The following is a 25,317-nucleotide window of genomic DNA, read 5'->3' on the forward strand; positions in this document are numbered from 1 at the left end:
GCAGTTTGGCAGTCCCTCAGAAAGTTAAACATAAAATTATCCTATGACCCAGCAAACCCACTTGTATATATCGAGGAGAAATGAAAACACATATCCATACAAAAACTTGTACACAAATGTTCATAGCAGCATCCTAAATTAATAGCCAGTGAGTGAAAACAACTAAAATACCAGTATCTATCAACTGGAAAATGGATAAATAAAATGTTATTTGGCAATAAAAAATAAAGTAAGTATTGATATGTGCTATAACATGAGGAAGCTGAAAATATTAGGCTAAGAGAAAAAAAGCCACTCACTAAAGACCACATACTGCATTATTTCATTTATGCGAAATGTCCAGAATAGATAAAGTTATAGACAGAAAAATCAGTGGTTGCTTTGGGCTGGAGCAACAGCATTTCAGGAGGAGACTGGAATAGAGTGGTAATAGGTATGGAGTTTCTTTGACAGGGGAAGAAAACAAACATTCTAAAATTATATTGTGGTGATGGTTACAGAATTCTGTGAATACACTTTTTTTTTTTAAAAAAAAAAAAAGGGTCTACTAATCCCTGCCCTAATAATCTCATTTGGTCTTATCGCTTTATATACTACCTATATATTGATAACTTCCAAATTTGTATAGTCCTAACCCTCCTTCCCTCATGAACTACAGATTTGTATACCCAACTATATGTAGTACCATAAAAGTACTTGGAGCTCTGATAGGTATCTCAAACTTAAAATGTCTAAAATTATACTTGTGATTTTCTACCTAATCCCGCTTCTTCCATTTTATATAAATAAAACGATACTATTTATGTAGTTGCTTAGGTGAAACACCTAAAGTCATCCATATTACCTCATAGCCCCATCTAATCCATCACCAAGTCCTAAAACACTTATCTATAAAATACACCCAATATCTCAGTACTTCTTACTACCTTAACTGTTATTACCTTGGTCCAATTTTGTCTTCTCTCCCCAAAAGTACTAAAATATTCTCCTACCTGGAAACTCTTGTTTCTAATATATTCTTAGAACAGCCGGATAAGTCATATTATTCCCCTGCTCAACAGCTATCCAACAGTAGAAGACTAATATTTTCCCTATGACTTTTTATATATATACTAGAGGCCTGGTGCACAAAATTCGTGCACTGGGGGGGTGGGGGTTCCCTCAGCCCAGCCTGCCCCTCTCACAGTCCGGGAGCCTTCAGTGGATATCCTACTGATGGCCACAGTCTGGCAGCAGAGGCTCAGAGCAGGCATCCCGTGTGTGTGTGTGTGTGTGTGTGTGTGTGTGTGTGTGTGTGTGGCTGGGCCTGCCCCCAGCCACACCATGGAGGCTTGGAGCAGAGCCCCCCTGTGTTGATCTCTCAGGCTCCTGGCCTCCACTGCATGTTGTACTCTCCCTTGAGCTATGGCCAGGATGGGGGTGCTGCTTGCAAGCCGGGCTTTCCTGCTCCCGGATCGCCATGGTGACCGGGGAGCAGGCCCAGCTGGGGGCTGCCCACAGGCCGGGCTTTCCCCGCTTCCAGGTCTCCATGGCAACTGGGGAGCAGGCCCAGCTGGGGGCTTCCTGCAGGCTGGACTTGCTCTCCTGCTCCGGGATCCACATGGTGACCGGGGAGCAGGCCCAGCTGGGGGCTGCCCGCAGGCCAGGCTTTCCTGCTCCTGGATCAGGCTCAGCTGGGGCTGCTCTCAGGCCAGGCTTGCTTTCCTGCTCCCGGATCCTCATGGCTACCGGGGAGAAGGCACAGCTGGGGGCTGCCCTCAGGCCAGGCTTGCTTTCCTGCTCCCGGATCCTCATGGCGACCGGGGAGAAGGCACAGCTGGGGGCTGCCTACAGGCCCCACTTTTCTACTTACCGATGGCTGGATCACCACAGCGACCCAGGACCCAGAGGCACTTTCCTGCTCTCCAATAGTCATAGGGTCCTGCCTGGGGGCGGGGCTTAGCAGTGCGGGGCTTAGGCGGCATGGTGGTCCCCGCTGGGGGCTCAGGTGGCACACAGGGGTCCCGGCTGGGGGCGGGGCTTATGCCCCGCTGCCCAGGGCTGCACATGGGGCCCGGATGGTAGCTCGTGCTGTCCCGCCCTGCCTGTAGTATAGGATAGAGGCCTGGTGCACGGGTGGGGGCCAGCTGGTTTGCCCTGAAGGGTGTCCCGGATCAGGGTGGGGGTCCCGCTTGGGTGCCTGGCCAGCCTGGATGATGGGCTGATGGCTGTTTTTAGGCTGCCCGCACCCCCTTCAGGGTGGGGGTCCCCACTGTGGTGCCTGGCCAGTCTGGGTGAGAGGCTGAGGGCCGTTTTCAGGCTGGCAGGTGACTGAAGCTCCCAGACTCTCCTTTTTTTTCTTTTTTTAAATCTGGGATTTATTTACTTTCTATGGCTGTCACTGGAGCTGAGAGCTGGCTTTAGCTCTGAGGCTGGCTCCAGCTTGAGGCCTCAGCTGCTGAAAGCAGATATCTGGGCTTTGGTTAGCTTCTATAATTGAAACACTGTTGCCATCACTGCCGCTCTAAGCTCTGAGCCCGCTGCCTGCTGAAAGCAGCTATCTGGATCTTGTTTAGGTTCTATAATTGCAACTTTGTTGCATCCGGAACTCAGAGCTGGGCTGCTGCAGGCCGGAAACCTTGGCTTCCTCTGTCACTGGAGCAAGCAAGCCTCCTGTTCACTTCAGCTGCCTGGTGGCCAGAAGCCATCTTGGTTGGCAGTTAATTTGCATATCCTGCTGATTAGCCAATGGGAAGGGTGTTGGGGTTATGGTCAATTTGCATGTTTCTCTTTTATTAGATAGGATTACTTTGCCCTATCTACAGTTCTAACTTCATTACTAATTTTCTCCCTTGCTCACTCCATCCCATTTTCTCTTTCTTAATCTTACCAACTTATTCTAATCTTTGAACTTGCTGTTTCCTCTGCTTGAAATGCTCTTCCCCTAGTTATCACCATGGCTTACTCCTTTACATAACTGAGCTAAAATGACCACCTCAAAGCAAACTTGCTTAGTTAACACTCTTCACATCTCAGCTTAGATATTATTTCTATTGAGAAGCCCTGACATCCTAAATCTGGTGCCCTTGTTAAGTACAGCCCACTCTACTATACTGCTTGTTTTGAAAACATAAATTGTTCCAATGTGACTGATATATTAGAAAATGCAAGGTGAATAAACAAAACTGTACCAGGTGAACCAAGCTGCATAGGAAACCATAAAACACACACATACCTCCCCCAAACATCTTCACAATGGCCTCAGATCACCATATGTTCTGAGCCCCACCATCTTCGTCTGCTGTTAACAACTTCCTGTCTGAATTTAAATAAACCTCTTTCCACCACTTCCTGAAGTTTTTGAGTATGTGCCTCTAACCACATTTTCCCATAAGCTCTGTGGTTTTTATTACATGACTAGAGGCCCGGTGCACGAAATTAGTGCACTCGCCTGAGGGCGGGGGGCATCCCTCAGCCCGACCTGTGTCCTCTCACAGTCCGGGAGCCCTTGGGGGATGTCTGACTGACAGCTTAGGCTCACTCCCTAAGCTGGCAGTCGGACATCCTTAGCACTGCCATGGAGGCGCAAGAGGCTCCAGCCACTGCCGCTGTGCTCACCAGCTGTGAGCCTGGCTTCTGGCTGAGTAGTGCTCCCCCTGTGGGACCCCACTGACCACCAGGGGGCAGCTCCTGCACTAAGCGTCAGCCCCCTGGTGGTCAGTGTGCGTCACAGCGACTGGTCTTTCTGCCATTTGGTTGATTTGCATATTAACCTTTTATTATATAGGATGTTGCACAGCACAGTGAATTTGAGGAACACGTTATATTACAACAAAACTCACTACAATTTCACCATACCCAACATTTAGTACCATAATACTTAATCAAATACTATGTATTACCAATGTTAGATTACTTGTTTCTTTTCCTAGATCAGTGCTATTCAAAACAACTTTGTGATGAAGGGAATATTCTTTTTGTGATGTCCAAAATGGAAGCCACTATGCACAAGTGGCTCTTGAGAATTTGAAGTGGATAATGCAACTGAGAAAATGAATTTTTAACTTGAATTAAATTTAAACAGCTACATGCAACTAAGGGCTACGTATTAGACAAGGCAATTCTAAATCTGTACTCCAAAAATCAAGCCCAGCTTTTATTTTCTCACATTTCATTTTCTAAAGTAGCTGGTTGTAGGCAAACAGAAATGGGAAAAATATTGTTAAGACTGGATGTATGTATAATGTTCTATTAAAATCCATTTCTATAATAACAATAGCTACCATTTATACACTTACTCTGTGCTAGGCACTGAGATAAAGAATTTTAATACTACCGTTTTTCTCTTATTCAATCCTCATAACAACATTATCAAGTGACTATTGCTAAACACACTTTACAAGTAAGGAAATGAAGGCTCACAAAGTTTAATGATTCCCGTAGCATGCCCTCTCACATCTGCTATTACAGTGATTCCTCTGCCTATAATCTTGCCCCTGATACAGTGAATCATTTTACATATCAATACTAGAGTGTTCTTTCAAATAAATAACATTTCTGATCATTCTCCCCCATCTCTCCCAGGCACACTCTTATATACCCTTAATTTCTTTTAGCCACCCAGTATAAGGTAGGGAGCCCAGAATCCTATATGCTATCATCCTATATAATAAAACCCTAATATGCAAACTGACCAAATGGCAGAAAAACTGGCAGAATGACTGGTCGCTATGACGCTCTCTGATCACCCAGAGGCAGACGCTCAACGCAGGAGCTGCCCCCAGCCTGCAGGCCCTGACCAGCGGCGTCGATGGAGGGCAGGGCTGGCGAGTGGACGGTGCCAGGCCGCCAGCCAAGGCAGGTGCCAGTGGAGGCCCGATCGCCCCGCCGGTCACCCTGCAGAGGGAGGTGACTAGTGTGGTGGCTGTGGGCAGGGCCGGTGAGCGGGAGGCGTCAGACCAGCTAAGGCAGATGCCAGCGGACATCTCTGCCTCCGATAGCCCTGCCAGTCACCCCACAGATAGACTGTGATTGCTGGCCAGGCCTAGGGACCCTAGCCATGCACGAATTTCATGCACCAGGCCTCTAGTCTCTTCATAGCAGCCCTTTAGAGAGATCTTTGTAAGGCAATATAAAAAATACTGACCTACAGGGTTCCCATTATCAGACCCCTGCCCTTCCTAGTCTATCTCTTATGACTGCCTTCTCTCCTCCTTTGGGATTACCGCTACAGTATGCTCTATCTTCAGTACCTGCCACTTCTTTGTCAAACAGCTACTCCTATTCACAAACCAGCCATAGATTCTTTTATTTATTCATCAAACAGTGCTACCAAGTACCACGTTCTACTCAGGTTGCTGAGGATATATTGGCAAGCAATGCTATTTTAGAGTGTCATGTCTTTTAGAAATGGTATTTTCATAAGACTATTACAGACCCTCTTACTGTCTATAACCCAACTACTTTTCCAATTCCCACCAACATTCTAATTTTTATATTTCATAAAATTATATTATATTTCAAAATGGTTATTTTAATATTTTACTTTTCAGAAACAAAATAAAACAAACTCGAACATACCCCTTCTTCAGACAAACAAGCAAGACGATCTATGAGTTCAGGGTTAGCAGTTAGGCTCTTTACATATTCTTCACCTGAAAAATAAGTTTTATAATTCTTAATAAATTCAACTGTTTTTTGCTTATTTGTTTTTTCTTATATATGGAAGAACATCAATCATCTTTTTTGGGGGTGAGAGGGAGGTCCACATCTGTTGATGTGATCATGCCCACATCAGTGAGTGAAGACAGTGGGTCAAGCCTATCTATGAGCTTTTATTGCTAAGCCAATTCCAAACAGTGATGGGGAAATTAGCCCCTGGGAACCACAACACACTGAGCTTAGAAATGCAGAAATTTAAAAATGCAAAAATAGCCTTAACCGGTTTGGCTCAGTGGCCTTCGGACTGAAGGGTCCCAGGTTCAATTCTGGTCAAGGGCATGTGCCTTGGTTGCGGGCACATCCCCAGTGGGGAGTGTGCAGGAGGCAGCTGATCGATGTTTCTCTCTCATCGATGTTTCTGACTCTCTATCCCTCTCCCTTCCTCTCTGTAAAAAAATCAATAAAATATATTTTTTTAAAAAAATGCAAAAATATCACGAGGTACTAAAAGACTATGAAAATATAATACAGCCAAGTGAATTTCTAACCATGGCCTGATGATAACTTTTATATACATTTGAAACATGAATTAACAGTTCCTACATTTAGACTTACAAGTGAAAGCTGGTATTCCTTCTTCTATGGCTTTCTCTTTGTTTTTCCTGTCATTTGTTATTAAGATGACTTGCAGTTCATTCTCTGCTGACATTTTCTTCAAATGTTCATTGTACCATTTTGCTGCTACTCTAATGGCTCTATCATTCCTGTCATTAGAATTTTCTCCCTGTTTTTGTTCTATGTAAGTTTCTCTAAATGTAAAGGAAAGAAAAATTATTTTAAAAAAGAAATGAAAATTAATAAAAATAAGCACATGTAAAAAATATTAGGATATAAATGCTTAATAAGCACTAAACTTAAAAGTCAAGGGTATATCTTTTTCTCTTGAATGTAATTCAGATTTATAACTCAGAGAGGAAATAAATAGGATCCTTATAGTTAAGTTTCTAAGACAACAATTTGCTTAGAAAAAGAAAATCATGTTATTAATGGAATGATTAAAAGGCTAATTTTATTTCACTAGAAGGAAAATCAAGATCAGAATTTATACTCAGGTTAGAACATCAAATAAGTAATGGTTTGTTGGAAAAAACTATAATAAACCTTTGCAGGTCTGATAGTGAGATTTCATTTGAACTGTAGGTTAACAGTAATTCCTAAAAGCTATAAAATAGTACAATTACATAATTTATTATATCATTCTATAAATATATAATGAATGTAAATTATCCATGATAAACACACTATTAATGCCAGAGGCTATCTAGAGAATAAAAGACCAGATACAGATATGACTGCATATTTCCTTTCTAAGACTATTTACTCTGAACTCCCAAATATTTCAGCATACTCATCATTTACTTGAATCTATTTTACAAGCCAAATTTAAGTACAATAACAAAACTCAGTACAGTAACTTCTAGTGCTTAAAAATAAAAGATTCAATTTAAAAATTTTAGACTTATTTATAATAGTTTTTAGAATTATTTTATTCACCATTTACACCTTTAAGTGTAACAATCAATGACACTGTTGTAAATTTTTGAATTGGTTTTAGCATGACTTGAGGAAAAGAATCTTAGATGATATTTACCTAAGTGTCCTAAGATCTAAGATTTTTCCTGTTACCCCAGTATTGCTAAACTCTATTCACTGCACTAAGTTAATAAAATAACCCCTGATTAGGGATCTGATGACCATGCTCCAAAGAAACTTGGTCTTTCTCCACTGAAAAACAACATTTCTACTTCTAGATTTCAAGCTAGGAATAAGATGGCTACAAGTGTTTTACTGATGTTATTTTTAAAGAAAGTCTGGCTTTTTAAAATATGGTTTTTTTTAATTGATTTCAGAGAGAGGATGGGAGGGAGAAAGGGACAGAAACTTCAATAATGAAAAAGATCATTGATCGGCTGCCTCCTGCACGCCCCCTATTGGGGATTGGGCCTGCAACCTGGACTTGTGCCCTGACCGGGAATTGAACGATGACCTCCAGATTCATGAGTCTAAGCCAGCCCTGGGCAAACTACAGCCCGCGGGCCGAATACGGCCCGTTTGAAATGAATAAAACTAAAAAAAAAAGACCGTACCCTTTTATGTAATGATGTTTACTTTGAATTTATATTAGTTCACACAAACACTCCATCCATGCTTTCGTTCCGGCCCTCCAGTCCAGTTTAAGAACCCATTGTGACCCTCGAGTCAAAAAGTTTGCCCACCCCTGGCTAAGCTCAACCACTGAACGTTGGCTGGGCAGATGTTCTTTGCAAGAACAATTTTTTTTTTAAGCTTGGGATATAAGAATAAAGAAAAAAATTGAGAAACTAACTTTTTAATTTGCACATTCCAATGGGATTTTATTACCAAATCTACCAGCTAATCCAGTGGTCCAAATGGGGGTGATTTTGCCCCCTGTGAATGTGTGACAATGTCTGGAAACATTTGGGTCGTTACAACTCTGTGGATGAGGGGGAAGGTTGCTACTGGCTTCTAACGGGTAGAGGCCAGGGATGCTGCTAAACATCCTATAACACAGGAAGACAGCCCACCCACAGCAAAGAATTATCCAGCTCAAAATGCCAGCTGTGCCAAGGTTCAGAAGCCCTAACCTAACCTAATAAAAGCATACTATGACGCATCACAGATTTATGTAACATACGTCGTGACATCTATTTTCGAAGATCACATGTTATGTTCAAACACAGGTCATGAATTCGAAACATAACAAAGAATTCTATACTTGAACCATATCTTCTTCAATGTGATCAGTTATAAGGTACTAGTTTAACTTGTAAAAGCCCATGAAGAATAAAGCTGCTTTATATTTAAAACCTCCTTCACAAACTTAGACTTTTTTTAACCTATGCTGTCTATTCATATAACATGGTTTTCCAGGAACCTAGGCAAATTTTATCTGCCATCATTCTATTGCTGGACACATACTAAAATCAATTCAAAATGAAAACATTTTAGAAATAAAAGTACCTACTATAGCATAGGAGCAGGAGACGCTGGCTCTAGGTTTGATGCAATCAGTGCTTAGGGGACCTTAATTAGGTCTGCTTAGCATTACCTTCTGTACAGCTGTGTGAGAACCAAATAAAATTCCTGTGAGTACAAACCCTATCAGAGAGCTTCTGGCATCACACATGACTGACAGGAGCCCTCCTCCACATGTAGATAATTCTGTGGTTTTCTGATAATTATCATAATGTTCCTCCTACCTATGGTGCTCGTTGGTGAACGTATAGAAATGCTTCTCCTGGTTACTAGTCAAATCTCGGATTCGTTTATATACCGGGGCACTGCGGTTTCTCACTTCTTGCAGAACTGTTTGTAGTACAATTACATTCCTGATGGCAGGGTCCTCAAGAACATCAATCTTAAAGAAGAGAAGCAGAAAAAAGAAAAATTAATTTTCCTATGTTCATTCGTAAATTGTTTGTCGAAAATAAAACGCCATGGGTGTAAAAAACAAAACAGTAACGATAGCCTGGCCGGGTGGCTCAGTGGTTGGAGCCTCCGGGTACCCCCAAAAGGTTGCGTTTCCGATTTCCGGTCAGGGAACATCCCTAAGGTTGCGGGTTCGATCCTGGTCATCCTGCTCGGGCGCGGGAGCGAGGCAACCGATGGATGTTTCTCTCTCACATCAATGGTTCCCTCTTTCTCTCCCTTTCTTTCTCTAAAAATAAATGAAACATAACCTCCGGTGAGGACTGACTAACACACACACACACACACACACACAATGCATGTTAAGGTATGGAGAGATTTTGCTATAGAAAGCCCTTAGACATGTAAAAGCACAGGTAAACAGACTAATTCTAAAACTTCGCAGAACTAAGTCCATTAATGAAGAAATACGTCGGCCCACATATTTTCGGTAGTAGGCACTTACAAGCTGCCTGGGGGGTCGCAGGCTGGAGGCCACAGAAGCCAAGTCCCCGGCCTCTAGACAGTTACAATCTAAGGCAGAAGAGACACCAGGAGTTAGAAAAATAACGTATCTAAAGTCCTTATGATCCCAAGAACTCAAAAACACCACCTACAAGGACGAGAAGCTCGTCCTGGGGGTCAGGAGGCATGCCTCCCAGTGGTCTGCCTCTCCCTGAGCGCGTGATGCTGCCCGAGACCGGCCTCCTGGGCTCAGTTTCCCTGTCTGTCACACCCCTTTCCTGGCCGGGCCGCGTGGACCAGGCTCGCCCGCCCACGCACCTGGTGCAGCAGCACGTTGGTGTCAGGCAGCAGGTAGTGAGGCTGCGGGCAGAGGCTGCTCGCGGGGTCCAGGGGCTGCGGCTCGAGGACCGGCCCCTCGTGCGCCCCGCCGCAGGCCGCGCACCCCGGCGCCCCGCAGCCGATGTCATCCCGCAGGTAGTGCTCGCGCACGATCTTCATCACGCCGCCCGCCCGGGTCTTCTTTAAGAAAGTCTTAGACTTCAGCATCTTGCCTCGCGGCGCGGAATCCCGACGGCTACCGCGCTCTTCCGGCGACCGGAGTCAGTTCGGAGCCCTGTCGCACGACTATCCCTTACCCGGAGGTTCCCGCCTTCCCGCTCCCAGACACTAGCGAACACTTCCCGCGGGAAAACGTCGAGATTGATGCCGGTTGGCTCTCGAAGGGCTACGGGGATTGGGCAAAAGCGAGGAGCCAGGGAGGAGGGGCGGATCTCGGAGCCATTTCCGCCCACGATGTGGGCGTGGCCCGCCTCTGGACTCCAGCTCCCAGCATGCATTGCTTCCGGCGCCTGGGCGGATCCCGGCCAAGTTCCGGCGGCTCGGGCGTTTGCAGACTGCCGCTTCCACGGTCTTCCTCTGGGCGCCCAAATGGTTGTCTTGGTTACGGGTCCCAACGGTCCCCCACCTGAAATTCACTTTTGAGGTGCTGCAACCTGAGCGTCTGATTGAAGACACCTCCAGCTCCGGGCAGTGGCGGCTGGTCCAGCCTTCGACGGGGAGTAATTGAAGCTTTCGAGGTAGCTCTCGGCTATCCCATACCCGCGGGGGGGCAAGGAGTCCCCCGATGCTGCCTGGTTTGGGTTTTCTACGCCCCGCATGTGTGGGCAGTATCAGTCCCTGATCCTTTGAGACCCAGCTGGTGTTGCCCGTTTTGATTTCATCCAGTTCTTACCCTTTGCCCTTTAAAAAGGAGGGAAGCCGGTTCAGCCAAAGTGCTTGCCATTTCCCCTCCATACACACAGCCGTGGGTTTAGAAAAACTGTTATTAGCAATACCGTAAACAATTCATTATATCGTGTAGTATTAAAATAGATGAGTTGTTCAGTTCTTCTGGAAGGGTAAGAAGTTCGATTTAGAATTCTTGAGTGTTTCTCTTCTACCCTCTTGTTTTCATCTGCTATCTGCAAGCCTATGAAAAATGCTTTTATGTCACTGCTGCCCCCCTTTAAAAATCTTCAGTGGTGCCTCATTGCCTGCAGAATGGATTTCTAACGCATTTGACATTCAAGGCCCTCCACAGCCTGGATTATTAAGGCTGTGTGTGTGTTCGGTGGGTGAAGGAGTCGCTAACTACTCGGATTCACAAAGACTCGACCCCAGCCTGACCCCTCTCTCTCCCGTTGTCTTTACACTTTCACCACCTCTCCACCAATCTTAGCACCTGCATGCTTTCCCCTTCTTCCTACTCCTCCCCAAATCCTCCAGATTCTATCTTCTATCTTTGTATAACCTTCCCCTGACCAACTCGGAAGTGATCTCTCTAATAGTGAACATGTGCTGCTTTTATTGGGAGCATTAGAGCTCTATCCTTTGTCTCCTACGTATTTTTTTGTCTCCTCCGACTATTCCTGCTCCAAGGAACTGGGTTTCTTATCCATCCAAGTGCCTGAGTTCATAATAGGATTTAATGAGTTTGATTTAATGTGTTCGACCTGAGCAGTAATTTACTAATGTGTCCTAGATTTGGGGTCCTCAGATTGCCTTGGGGAAATCCTTAGGGTCTCTGTAATATGCTTTCCACAGAGAATGTTTGAGTACATTTAACTTGATATTTTTTAACCTACAGAAAACTGAAATAGAATTGGAGAAGAAAACTGATCCATAATAATGTCTCGAAAAATTGCCAAGGCATCAAAAACAGTGAATGTCTCCAGCTCTCTGGAATCTGAAGATATTAGTTTAGAAACAACAGTTCCTACAGATGACATTTCATCATCAGAAGAAAGAGATGGTAAAATCAAAATCACCAGGCAGCTAATCGAACGAAAAGAACTACTTCATAATATTCAGTTACTGAAAATAGAGCTATCCCAAAAAAATATGATGATTGACAATTTGAAAGTAGATTATCTTACAAAGGTAAGATCAGCTGTAAAGTTTGTATTGTTTTTAAGCTGCAGGTAAATAAGAATTAAATTTATATGTATATGCCCAGAATTTGAAATTATAAATTTATCATGTCAGGAAAGTAATTATATTTTCTTGCATAGCTTTAAAACACTGGTTTTAGAAGGGTGTGTGTGAATATTTCTGTGTATCAAAAAGTACTGAAAGAAGAGGTGACTTAAAGGTGGGCAGGGATGAATTGCTACTGTAGACTCCATTTTTTAAATCTAGCATGTGTGAGATATGTTTTCTTACGTGTTTTTTTCTAGCCAAGTTTTCTGCTTTATTGAGAACTAACCCTGATGTGACTAGTTTGATAGGGAAGAATCAAGATCATAATTATTGGATCTATATAGTTCTCTACTGTGGAGATTAGGTTTCTTCGGCATTTTTCTATTTGATAGTTACTATATTTGTCTTTTAATTTGATAGTTACTGTATTATAGCAGCAAGTGTAAATTCACTTACCATAGTCTTTAACAAATGGTGTTTGCCAAATAAGAAGGTATGTGCCCTTGACCGGGAATCAAACCTGGGACCCTTCAATCTGAGGGCTGATGCTCTAACCATTGAGTAAAACTGGCCAGGGCAGCAATGCCTACTTTAGATAGGAGTCACAGACCTTTTCTGTCAAGGGCCAAAATGTATATGTATATATATAATTGTTGTTAGTCCTCACCCGAGGATAGTTTTCCATTGATTTTTAGAGAGAGTGGAAGGGAGGGGGAGAGACACAGAGAGAAACATCTATATGAGAAAGACACATTGTTTGATTGCCTCCCACACACACCTTGACCAGGGCAGGGGATCAAACCTGCAACAAGACACATTCTCTTGACTGGAATTGAACCTGGGACCCTTCAGTCCAAGGGCCAACACTATCCACTGAGCCAAACAGACTAAGGCCAGAAATTAAATATTTCATGCTTTGCATGCCACATATGGTCTAGCACATATTTTTCTTCATTGTTGTTTTTTTGAACAACACTTTACAAATTAAAAACCCATTCTTAGCTCAAGGGCTGTACAAAAACAGGACATGGACTGGATATGAGCCCATCACCATTGTTTAACCCTTGCTTTATTTTAGATTATGTAGTCAGAGAAGCCATTGGCAGATTTTAGGCAATTGGAGTTACATATCCTGATTTTGTATTCAAAATAGCACTGAATTAATAAACTAAGGGCAGATAACATAGAAGCAAAAGATGGTAATTAGGCTGTTGCCTTATGTAAGACTCCTAAGTTTTTGGCTTCATCACCTGATGCCATTTACTGAGAAATCAAAGCCTGGGAGAACACAGATCTGGGAGGTAAAATATAAGTTCTGTTTTGAGCATGTTAAACTTTAGATTCCAGTTAGACTCATAATTGGAATTGTCAGTTGGAGTTTAGGAAAGAGTCCATGACTAGGAGTGTGTGTGTGCATGTATGTAATATGCATTAGTATATAGATGGCACTTAAGGTCATGGGGTTGGATGACATTTACTAGGAAGAGCAAAGGGCCCCAAATGCAGCAAACTTGAGAAACTTGAAAGTGCACAGAGTTAGGAGGAAAATCCAAGAGGATTACCAAGGAAGCCCAAAGAGGATGGAGCAGTCAGCTCTGTCAAATCATGCTGTTGGGTACGATAAATATGTAGAAATAGTCATTGGACTGGGCATTATGGAGGTGATTCATAATTTTGACAAGAATAGTTTTACTGGAATAATATGGGACAAAAACAGTGAGGGAGAACTTGCCATATCAAAGGTGGCTCATGTTTTTTGCTTTGGAGATTAAGGAAATGCAAGAGGGATATAAGACTAGTTTCATTTCAGTCAATTGAAGATGGGTAGTAATCAGATATATATATATAAAAGGCTAAGTGACCAACCGTCCATCCGTCCGACTGTCCAACTGACTGACTAGCTGGTACGTATAACACACATTGGCAATTTAAAAATAAACGTTGACTTGCGCATGTGCAATACATATAATGCTCTCACTGGCGCCAATCACACGCGTGTGTTTCCATCTGTCATTGTTGATCGTGCATTTGGTTGTTTTTGTTGACATTCTGAAGCTGAAAGAAAGCGGCGTCATCGACAGAATATGTCTGAAGACCAACTATTAAAACAGCTGTCCCCATCTGACACTGGCCTCCCATTTAAATTAATTCGAAGACAGTTTTCCGTGATGCCAGCATTTGCGATAACTATTAATAAATCACAAGGACAAACTCTAGACAGAGTAGGAACATTCCTACCTGAACCCGTTTTCGGACATGGTCAGTTATATGTTGCTTTCTCTTGAGTTCGAAGAGTGTGTGACCTTAAAGTTAAAGTTGTAAATACTTCATCACAAGAGAAATTAGTCAAGCACTCTGAAAGTGTTTTTACTCTTGATATGGTATACAGGGAGATATTAGAATAAGTTTAATCAATTTATCAGTCATTGTTTTTATCAATATTGTTTTTATATCATGGTTTTGTTTTTATATGTTTTTTATAGCATGTCTTTGTTATATCATGTTATTGTTTATTAATCAATTTACATATTATTTCCATATACATTTTACTAATTTTCTATTATCGAGAAAGGGTGAGTAGCGATATTAAAATATTTCTTATAATTAACGTCCTTTCAATGTGCACAAATCTGTGTACTGGGCTACTAGTATGAGAATAAAGTACAAATGAAGGGTCTGGCTTGGAAATAATTATCTGGATGAGACATCAACATAAAATCCCAGTTGTCAATAGGCTTCTATTCAGAGTAGGTTAAGGGGGAAAAATAGTCTTAATAACACCTGGCAAAAAAAGAACATTTATGGCAGCAGTTTTAAACCACAGTTTAAAAATAATTTGGATGAACAGACTACAGTTTGTGGACACAACTACTGCCAAAACACCCTTTATCTCAGTGGTTCTCAACCTTCCTAGTGCCGCGACCCTTTAATACAGTTCCTCATGTTGTGGTGACCCCCAATTTCATTGATACAAATTGAACATAATTAAAGCATAGTGATTAATCACAAAAACAATATGTAATTATATATGTGTTTTCTGATGGTCTTAGGTGACCCCTGTGAAAGGGTCGTTCGACCCCCAAAGGGGTCGCGACCCACAGGTTGAGAACCACTGCTCTATTTAAAAGTGTATTTCTTTTAAGTGCTTTTTAATAATAATTTGAAAGATTACCAAATAATTTACCTTTTCTTCTTTCTTAAGATTGAAGAATTGGAGGAGAAACTTAATGATGCACTTCACCAGAAGCAGGTACTAACTTTGAGATTAGACAACCAATTGACATTTCAGCAGAAGGATACCAGGTAAGTTTTTAAGATGCATCAATACCTACTTAGCAGTTAAAAGTAATGTCATTACCTGTTCATGCATGTGATTATAAGCTAAAATAGAGAAATTTTAAGTCACAGTTGATAACAGTTTTACATACAGAACAACAAAAAAGTAGGTTATTTGATACAGTCCACAAAATAAAAAAAGTCAAAATTCAACATTTATTCAACAAACATTGCCAATGTAGGTGAACCATAAGTGACAATGGGAGCTCTCTAAACTGATCGCCACTTAACCTGCTGTCTTGATTAACCTTTTTTCATTTTCTCTGCAAAACATACTGATTGATTTTCATGCCCTTTGAACTCTTCTGGCATAAAGTGTCTCTTTTTGCCTGCATACTTTCTCCACCTCAATTATCTGCTTATCAAGAATCCATTGTGTTTACTCACAAATATGCCTATGCCAGTTGTATTTATTATACTTGTGTAACTTAATTACAATTATGTAAACAAATATGAGTACAAAAAAAGATGTTTCTTTTTTATAAAAACTACAATTAATTCTGTGGAAACATTCAATAAAAAGGAGTGACTGACAAAAAATCATCAAAGAAAGAGTAAACAAAACAGATTTAGAAATTGGGAGGCAAAAATTAAATCCATAAAAAGTATCCTCTCAATTTCTTCCCAAGTGTCTTTTAAGGTCTCTTGCCACGGTAAAGAAATTGAACTAGGAAATTATGAACAATGATTTACACACATACATACAAAAAACATACATCCATATTTTTAAAAATCTGGCATCTATGTAAAGAATTTGAAGGTGAATGTTTATTTCTATATTTTAATTAGAGGTAAATGTGTAAATTAGGTATTTGTTCCCTTTATAACATTTCACTCTCTAGCTGATATTTAAAAAAAGTTATCTGACTTAATTTATTAGCCACTATTATTAGTGGCTCTCAAACTTTAGATGCATCAGAACCATCTGGAAGTCTTGTTAGGAAGCATTGTTGGGTCCCATTCTCAGGTTCTGATTTGGGTTGGCATCCAGCAAATTTCCAATTCTGCTAAGTTCCCAGGTGATGCTACTGGTTCAGGGTAATACTTTGAAACACTTTGAAAACCACTGCATTCAGTAATAGGGTTCCTATTCTAATTCTTTAGAAATTTATCAGATTGAATGATGCTGAGAGTGCAGTTAGGAGGCTATTGTGATAATCCTCTTGATCACTGATGGGAGTAAAAAGTATATGTATTCTGAATATATTGAAGGGAAAGCTGATAAAATGCCTTAATGGATTAGATGTAGGATTTAAGAGAAAATGTGGAGCCAAGGATTGTGCCAACATCTTTGGCCTGAATAAATGGAAGAATGGAGTGGCTAACAGTTTTGACCAAAAAACAACAACAACACAGTGGAATAGGTTTGTGAATGAAAAGCAGGAGTTCATTTTGGACATATTAAGTTAGAATTATCTAATTAGAAATCCATTGGAATTGTATGAAAAGTCTGGTCTGGACATAAAAATCTGGGAGTCATTAGTGTATAAACAGTATTTTAGTCATGAGACTGGATTAATTCTCCAAGGGAGGACCAGGTACTCCAGAATTAATATAAACCAAACAAGAAGACTGAAAAAACACCATCAGTAAAAGGAGAAAAATTAAGAAATTAGGGAAGACAGGCAAAGAAAGTGTATAAGAAAAGAGAGATTAGTTGTATTGTGTTATCATTAGGTTAGGGATGAAAAGAACTGAAAATTGACCATTAGCAATGTAGATGTCATTGGTAACATTGAAATTTCGGGGTGAATGAAGGAGGGGGTTGAAAACCTGACTGACACGGGTTTAATAAAAGCATTGGAGACTGCCTCTTGCAAAGTGCGTGCAAACCTGACACTAGTGGCAGCTAGTATCAGTTCACATCTTGGCCTCTCCCTGATACCTCCAAGCCCAGCACAGGCGGCATCTCTAGATCACTTTGTAGCTCATACCAAGTGGCCCAAGGCAGAGCAAAGGCAGAGGCTCTTGGTTTGCACCAGAGCGCTCCCACAAGGCTCTAGAGCAGGGGTGGGCAAATTTTTGACTCGAGGGCCACAATGGGTTCTTAAACTGGACCGGAGGGCTGGAACAAAAGCATGGATGGAGTGTTTGTGTGAACTAATATAAATTCAAAGTAAACATCATTACATAAAAGGGTACGGTCTTTTTTTTTTTTTAGTTTTATTCATTTCAAACGGGCTGGATTCGGCCCGTGGGCCGTAGTTTGCCCACGGCTGCTCTAGAACTAACACACCTGTGGCCAGCTTCAGATCTTATCATACAAGAACACCACCAAACTGCCACCACATGACACACATGAAGGGCAGACTTGGCAGGCACTAGAGTCCCGCAAAGCAAATCCTGCTCCATGGGGTCATCATCTGCACAACAGCTCCTCTGCTATAGTCACAGCCAGTCTTACAGCCAATCAGCCTGAAGGTCAGTCCCTCCCATTGATATGCCAACAGCAATCAAGGCTCCAGTAGAACAGGAAGGAACATACAACCCACACAAGCGACACATCAGGAGCATCTGGCTCCCACAGGACACCCATTACATAAGGCCACTCTAACCAAGACAAGAGACATAGCAGCTCTGCCTAATACATTAAAAAAAAGGGAGGCAGCCAGAATAAGGAAACAAAGACACATGTTACCGAATGAAAGAACAAGACAGAACTCCAGAAAAAGAACTAAACAAAATGGAGACAAGCAGTCTACCATATGCAGAGTTCAAAACACTGGTTATAAGAATGCTCAATGAACTGAATGAGAACTTTAACAAAGAGATAAGAAACAAAAAAAGAGATAGAAAACATAAAAAATATCAGGTCAGAAATGAAGAATACAGGAGAGGGAAACAACAGTAGATTAGCTGAAGCAAAGGATCAAATCAGCAATTTGGAAGATAAGGCAATGGAAAACACCCAATCAAAATAGCAGGGAAAAAAAAAATCCAAAAAATTTAGGATAATTTAAGGGCCCTATGGAACAACATCAAGCATACCAACATTCATATCATAGGGGTATCAGAAAAAAGAGAGTGAACAAAGAATTGAAAACCTATTTGAAGAAATAATGATAGAAAGCTTCCCTAACCTGGTGAAGTAAATAGACATACAATTCCGGGAAGCACAGAGTCCCAACCATGGTGAACCCAAAGCGGCCCACACCAACACACATCATAACTAAAAGGTGCGGAGGATCAAGATGGCAGTGTAGGTAAACAGGAGTACTTGCTGCCTCCTACAGACACATCAAAATTACAACTAAATTACCGAAGAACCATCATTTAGAACGACCTAAAATCTGGCTGAATGGAAGTCCTACAACTAGAGAAGTAAAGAAGAAAGCACACTGAGACTAGTAGGAGGAGCAGAGGCACAGAGTAGGCTGGGCCGACGCCCACGTGGGGCATGTTTCTGATCAGGAGGGATATCTAGGCTGCGGCAGCCTCCTGTGAGGAACAAGGGGTCCAAGCCCCACACCAGATTCCCAGCCCAGGTCCTAGTGCCGAGGAGAGAAGCCCCTGTAGCTTCGGGCTGTAAAAACCAGCAGGGATTGTGGCTGAGTGACACGGAGGCTGCTGGAGACCCAGGCAGTTTCTCTTAAAAAGCCAGTGCATGACTTACTGGAACTAGCTCCCTCTGAGCTCCAATGCTAGGGCAACGGCTTGAGGAGGATCCAGGGACATATGGGGAGGAACTGGATTGTCTGGCATTGGGGCAAGAACTCAGGGGCGGCTTTTTCCCAGACAGGGGTGCTCGCAGAAGTCATTATTCTTATGCTGAGACCTCCACAGTCACAGAGCTGATGGGCTGCCATAGCTGAGTTTCCATCAGCCTGGCTCACACTGTTGGCTCTGCCCTGGTGATCCCTGAGACCCTGCCCAATCCAATTTGCAGCCCCACCCCTGTTTGCAGCAGCTTTTCCATATGAATGGCCTGTCCTGGCTCAGGCTTCTTCATACTTTTCTAAAATCTCTCAAATAAACTGCAGCTGGCGTCAGCATGCCCCATACCTATCAATAGGAGGCCCAAGTCAGCTTGGCCTTGCCTGGGCACTTCCAAGCCCAACACAAGTAACAGCCATCTGCAAATCGCTCTGTAACTTTTGCACTGTGACCCCAGGCAGTGGCTGACTTTGCACCTCCCAGGAGGCCCCAGAACCAGTGCAGTTTTGGACCAACACACTCAAGGGGCAGACTCAGTGAGCACCAAAGCCCCACTGAAGCAAGTCCTGCTCCATAGAGGTGTCTTTTGCACAGCTGTTCTTCAACTGTAGAACACATTTGGTCCTCACAGCCAGTTGGGTAGATGGATGAAAAGGGGGAAGGGATTAAGATATGAAAATTACCAGTTATAAAAATAGTCATGGGGATGTAAAGTACCATATATCATATGCAAAGTGTCCCCTAGGGAGTTCAACCAGGAGACCCGGAGTTCGATCGCTCACTGTAACGTGTGCTGACCACCAGGGGGCGGTATGGGGCCGGCAGTCAGGGAAGGAAGGCCCCAGCCAGCAGCCAGAAGGCCCCGATTGGCCCTGATTGCTGGCCAGGCCTAGGGACCCTACCTGTGCATGAATTTTTTGCACCAGGCCTCTAGTATTGTAATAAGCATGTATGGCTTAAGTTGGCTACTAGACTTACCAGGATGATCACTCCGTAAGTTATACAAATGTCTAATCACTATGTTGTACACCTGAAACTAATATAGTACTCAATGTCAACTGTAATTGAAAAATAAAAATTTTTTAAAGAAAAAATACAGTCTAGCCAGCATTGCTCAGTGGTTGAGCATTGACCTATGAACCAGGAGGTCACAGTTTAATTCCCGGTCAGGGCACATGCCCGGGTTACGGGCGGGCTCAATCCCCAATGTGGGGCATGGAGGAGGCAGCCAAACAGTGATTGTCTCTCATTATTGATGTTTCTATTTCTCTCTCCTCCTTTCCTCTCTCTGAAATCAATAAAAATATATTTTAAAAATACAGTATGGAAAATAATAACCAGAGGCCTGCTGTTATGTGCAAGTTATAATTTTATGCTTAAAATGAAATGTAGTACAAAATGTAGTTTTGAATTTTTCCAAAATATGAACTTAATAAAATAATCTGTGATTTTAGTATGTCAAGAAAAGAAAAAGAGAACCATCAGAGGCAGTGAGCATAGACAACTTTTGAGAAGTTTTTTTCCGTGAGGGAGCAAACAAAGAGGGCATTGAAATGAGGTCAAAAGTTGTGGGGGTTTTTTGTTCATTTGTTTTAAGACAGAAATAGCAGCATATTTGAAGTTGATGGGAGTGATGTATTAGGGAGAGAACCAAATCAGATGGTCCCTTTCCTGCTAAAAATCTTTGGGTAGGCAACTAACAGTAGCAGTGTCTACTACATGTATTCTTTGAGAATAATGATTATGTGCAGATTACTGTTTTCATTACCTCATAATGTTTGAAGTATTATCTTATGGTCATTCAGTGTTACCATCTTAAAGAGGTATACCTTTTAGTACCTGGACAAAGAGAAATGAAAATTACTTTGGTACCTCAGTTCTCAAACTTAACTCATTTTGAAAAACTGTTCAAGAAGCAATTCAAAATAGAATAATTTCTTCCTATTAGAAATCATGTAAATTGAATGAATTCATTCCAGACCCCCAAATGTTTCCCCGTTTTAACCTTTCTTATATGCGTATATGTCTAATGTACTGTTTAACCTGGAAACACTTCTTAAATTTATCAAACCACCCGCTAGTAGCCTTAAATGAATCACTTTCAGCTCTTGTTTCAGGTCAGCATGCAGCACCTTTGCTTGTTCATATATCACTGCCTCTGAAATGTCTCTAGCTAACTGCTTTTTGTTTATTAACAACAATTTTTCTGTCTCTTCAGTTGCCTGTGATCATTTGTGAAAGAAACTTTACAACATTAGCACTCTTGATGGCCTCTTTATGTTTTAAAATTGTGCTGATCGTCCAACTTCCCAGCAACAAGAGCAAAGAAAACCCCACAAAAATATTTACAGCATAATTTCCTGAGATGTTAACAACATGAGGTTTAGCAGTAAACTGATCTGAATTCTCTCCTTTGTAGCCTGAGACACTTTTTGTCATGCTGATGTATCATGTAGGGTTGTCAGTTGCAGAACCAAAGTTTTCTTCAACAGCCAAGACATTTTTTCCAGGAACAGCATGGTCAAGAACTGAATTATTCGAGATAGAAAACTTTCAAGAACCAAGATTTGACTATACTTTAATGAGTAGGATTCAAAACCGAGATATAAGACTTAAACCTTAAGCAGAAAAGATGTATAGTTTTATTATTTAAATTTTTGAAATTATTCTTTTAAAAAAACGTTTATATTGAAAAAAAAATTTTGAGAGAGAGAGGAAGGGAGAGGGAGAAAGAAAGAGAAACATCAATGTGAGAGAGAAACATTGATTCGTTGCCTCGTAAGCACCCTGACTAGGGATCGAACCTGTGACCCTTCCGTGCATGGGATGACACTAACCAGCTGAGCCACACTGGCTAAGACTGAAATTAGAATATTAATTCTCTATTTAATCATTTATGTGGCTACACATTTTTTTTCCCTTTTTATTGAATGTCTTAGGGTGACACTGGTTAACAAAATTATACAGGTTTCAGGTGCACAATTCTACAACACATTATCTGTATGCTGTATTGTGTGTTCACCACACTAAGTCAAGTCTCTGTCCATCACCATTTATCCTTCATACACCTCTTTCCACTCCATCTCCTCTTGACAATGTGGCTGCATATTTAGTAATCTACACTAATAAAAGAGAAACATGGTAATTGGCGTACGACCGCTACCCTTTTCATTGGCTAATCAGCGAGATATGCAAATTAACTGTCAGCCAAGATGGCGACCGGCAGCCAGGCAGCTTGAAACTAACATGAGGCTTGCTTGCCTCAGTGACAGAGGAAACCAACGTTCTGTTCCCGCTGGAGGCTGCAGGCCTCTGAGCTGGCAGTTTCAAACATTGTAACAAATACCGCCAGACTTCAGCCAGCAGGATCGCAACATTGTATGCAAAGGCCAGAAACCTACTTTCAGCAGCGGAGGCCTAAGAGCTGGAGCCAAGCCTCAAGCTAAAGCTGGCCCAGAATTAAAAAAAAAAAAAAGGAAAAAAGGAGCGGTTGGGAGCTTCAGTCACCCCCAGCCTGAAAACAGCCCTCAGCCCCTCACCCAGACTGGCCAGGTACCCCAGTGGGGACCCCCACCCTGAAGGGTGTGTGACCAGCTGCAAACAGCCATCATCCCCTCACCCAGGCTGGCCAGGCACCCCAGTGGGGACCCCCACCCTGATCCAGGACACCCTTCAGGGCAAACCAGCCAGCCCCCACCCGTGCACCAGGCCTCTACCCTATATAGTAAAAGGGTAATATGCTCCCAGCACTGGGATCAGCGGAGCCGTGAGGCCTCCCGGCACCGGGATCAGTGTGACAGGGGGCAGCGCCCAAACCCCCTGATCGCCCTGCGGCTGTGTGTGTGACAGGGTGCGGCACCCCAACCCCCCCGCCCCCACGGGCCCTGCTCTGTGTGTGACGGGGTAGAGCCATAACCTCCCCATCAGCCCTGCCCTGAGTGTGACAGTGGTGGCACCCCAACCCTCTGATTGGCCCTGCTCTGTGGGTGATAGAGGGTGCGCCCCAACCCGCTGATCCACCCTGCTCTGTGTGTGACAGGGGACGGTGCCCCAACTCCCCTATCGGCCCTACTCTCTGAGTGACAGGAGGGAGCTCCTCAACCCCCTGATGGGCCCTGCTCTGTGCGTGACAGGGGGGAACCCCCTGATGGGCCCTGCTCTGTGCATGACAGGGTATGGAGCCCCAACCCCCCTGATGGGCCCTGCTGTGTGCGTGACAGGGGGCAGTGCCCCAACCCCCTGATTGGCCCTGCTCTGTGCATGACAGGGGGTGGCGCCGCAACCTCCCCATCGACCCTGCCTTGAGTGTGACAGGGGGCGGTGCCCCAACCCCCCAATCAGCGCTACCCTCAGCATGACTGAGGGTGGCATCGCAACCTCCCAATCCGCCCTGCTCTGTGCATGACAGGGGGCGGCGCCCCATCTCCCCAATCGGCCCTGCTCTGAGCCCGACCAGGAGCTGCACCTAGGGATTGGGCCTGCCCTCTGCCACCCGGGAGCAGGCCTAAGCCAGCAGGTCGTTATCTCCCAAGGGGTCCCAGACTGCTAAAGGGCACAGGCCGGGCTGAGGGACCCCCCCTCCCCCCCGAGTGCACAAATTTTTGTGCACCGGGCCTCTAGTTGATATAGAATTGTCATTTTATGTTTAACTGATTAAGTAAATAAGATTCTAGCTAGAACCAAATATACTATTTGAGCTTCTCATTTTCTAATCTTATTTCACTATAAAAAGTAAAAATCTTGAGTTTTTTAAGCTTGCCACAAATTATCTCTTAATAGAAAATATCAAGAACTGATGAAACAAGAAATGGAAACTATTTTATTGAGACAGAAACAACTAGAAGAGACAAATCTTCAGCTAAGAGAGAAAGCTGGAGATATTCGTCGAAACCTGCGTGACTTTGAATTGACAGAAGAACAATATATGAAACTAAAAGGTTTTCCTGAAGATCAGCTCTCTATTCCTGAATATGTATCTGTGAGTGTCTTATATCATTTAAAAAAAAAACAAAAACACGTGTTTTCAGACTAACATTTGCCATTTATGTTAGCCGTAACTTCTGAAGTACCCAATTATTTTATGGCCCTGATCTGAAGATGGTGAATGGTGTTCATTTCAGATCACCAAATTTTAAGGGTCTTGATCATTGATCTCCAAAGGCAAGCAATAAATAGAGCTCTGAAGTTAACAGCTGCATCGTCTATAGAAATGAATTATTTTATCATAAACTAGTGATTTGTAACATTCTCAGCATGAAAAATTATAGACATAACAGTTATAAGTGGTTGTGGGGGTTGGGGATAGTAGAGAAGAGGGGAATTCGTGTGATTATAAAGGGGTCGAATGAGGGAGAGCTTTGTGGATCTAATTCTGGATTTTGACTGTAGCGTTGGTTACACAAATCTACATGTAGGATTGATCTATGGCAATAGTTTCAGTGTTTTGGTGTCAGTATCCCATACACTCTAAAAATTACTGAGTACACCAATGAGCTTTTGTTTATATGGGCTATATCTGTTAATATTTACCATATTAGAAATTAAAAGAGACATTTTTAAAACACAAGACTATATAAGCACACGTTAGCCGTAAGGACGTTGATATCTTCACACATCATGTAGCCACTGACAGATGACATTGAACAAGCATGAGAATGAGCAAAACTGGCAAAAAATTTTAGTATTACTAGGAAAATAGATTTGATCTTATAAATTCCCTGAAAAGTTCTCGGAGTGGTGGGGTAAGGGCAGCGGTCCCCAGACTATACATTGAGAACTACTGGTTTATGATAGATAGATAGATGTCATTTCACTGTAATAGGCTTGAATTTTTTCATTTATAAAAGGGTTAATTATAATAACGCCTTTCTATTGAGGTAATTAGGGAGATTAACTGTGATTATCTATATAAAATGCTTAGCTTAGTCCTTAGAACATAGTAAACAATAAAATATTACCTATTATTTTGCTGTAGTAGTGATTGCTACTCTTCGTTCTCATTTGGATAAGGCTTCTAGATTAATGATTTCCTACAAAATGTATTACTTTTCTGTCCAGCTTTTTATTGAAACAACTTAAATATAATGTTTCTGCCCAAAATGTACTTTCCAAAACAAATATCTTAAGTGCTGTTCTTGACGCCTTATTCATAATTGATGTCAGGCAAATTCTCCTAAGAGAATTATGAGTGGGAAGAGAGGTCTGAACTGAATGGAAGTAGTGATCTGTAAGATACCTTCCAGTTCATTGTGATTGTCCCTTATATTGCAGTGGTAG

At 42.4% G+C, this 25,317-nt stretch overlaps 2 protein-coding genes across 3 annotated transcripts in view; one reads left to right on the forward strand and one right to left on the reverse strand.

Moving 5' to 3' along the window:
- Window positions 1–10,283, reverse strand: part of DIS3 (DIS3 homolog, exosome endoribonuclease and 3'-5' exoribonuclease) — a 31,174-nt gene extending 20,891 nt beyond the window's left edge. The window contains exons 1-4 of the mRNA XM_059684819.1: window positions 9,913–10,283; window positions 8,922–9,079; window positions 6,256–6,449; window positions 5,560–5,633 (exon numbers count right to left, since the gene is read on the reverse strand). Of these exons, the coding sequence (XP_059540802.1) occupies window positions 5,560–5,633; window positions 6,256–6,449; window positions 8,922–9,079; window positions 9,913–10,140 (654 nt within the window). The 5' untranslated portion in view covers window positions 10,141–10,283. The remainder of the gene's footprint in view (window positions 1–5,559; window positions 5,634–6,255; window positions 6,450–8,921; window positions 9,080–9,912) is intronic.
- Window positions 10,284–10,347: 64 nt separating this feature from the next.
- PIBF1 (progesterone immunomodulatory binding factor 1) overlaps window positions 10,348–25,317 on the forward strand; it is a 237,935-nt gene continuing 222,965 nt past the window's right edge. For both annotated transcript variants that reach the window (XM_059684820.1, XM_059684821.1), the window contains exons 1-4: window positions 10,348–10,670; window positions 11,720–12,012; window positions 15,254–15,354; window positions 23,821–24,019. In XM_059684820.1, the coding sequence (XP_059540803.1) occupies window positions 11,761–12,012; window positions 15,254–15,354; window positions 23,821–24,019 (552 nt within the window). In that variant the 5' untranslated portion in view covers window positions 10,348–10,670; window positions 11,720–11,760. The remainder of the gene's footprint in view (window positions 10,671–11,719; window positions 12,013–15,253; window positions 15,355–23,820; window positions 24,020–25,317) is intronic.

The sequence above is a fragment of the Myotis daubentonii genome, chromosome 2 (assembly GCF_963259705.1).
Source record: "Myotis daubentonii chromosome 2, mMyoDau2.1, whole genome shotgun sequence".
Classification (NCBI taxonomy): Eukaryota; Metazoa; Chordata; class Mammalia; order Chiroptera; family Vespertilionidae; genus Myotis; species Myotis daubentonii.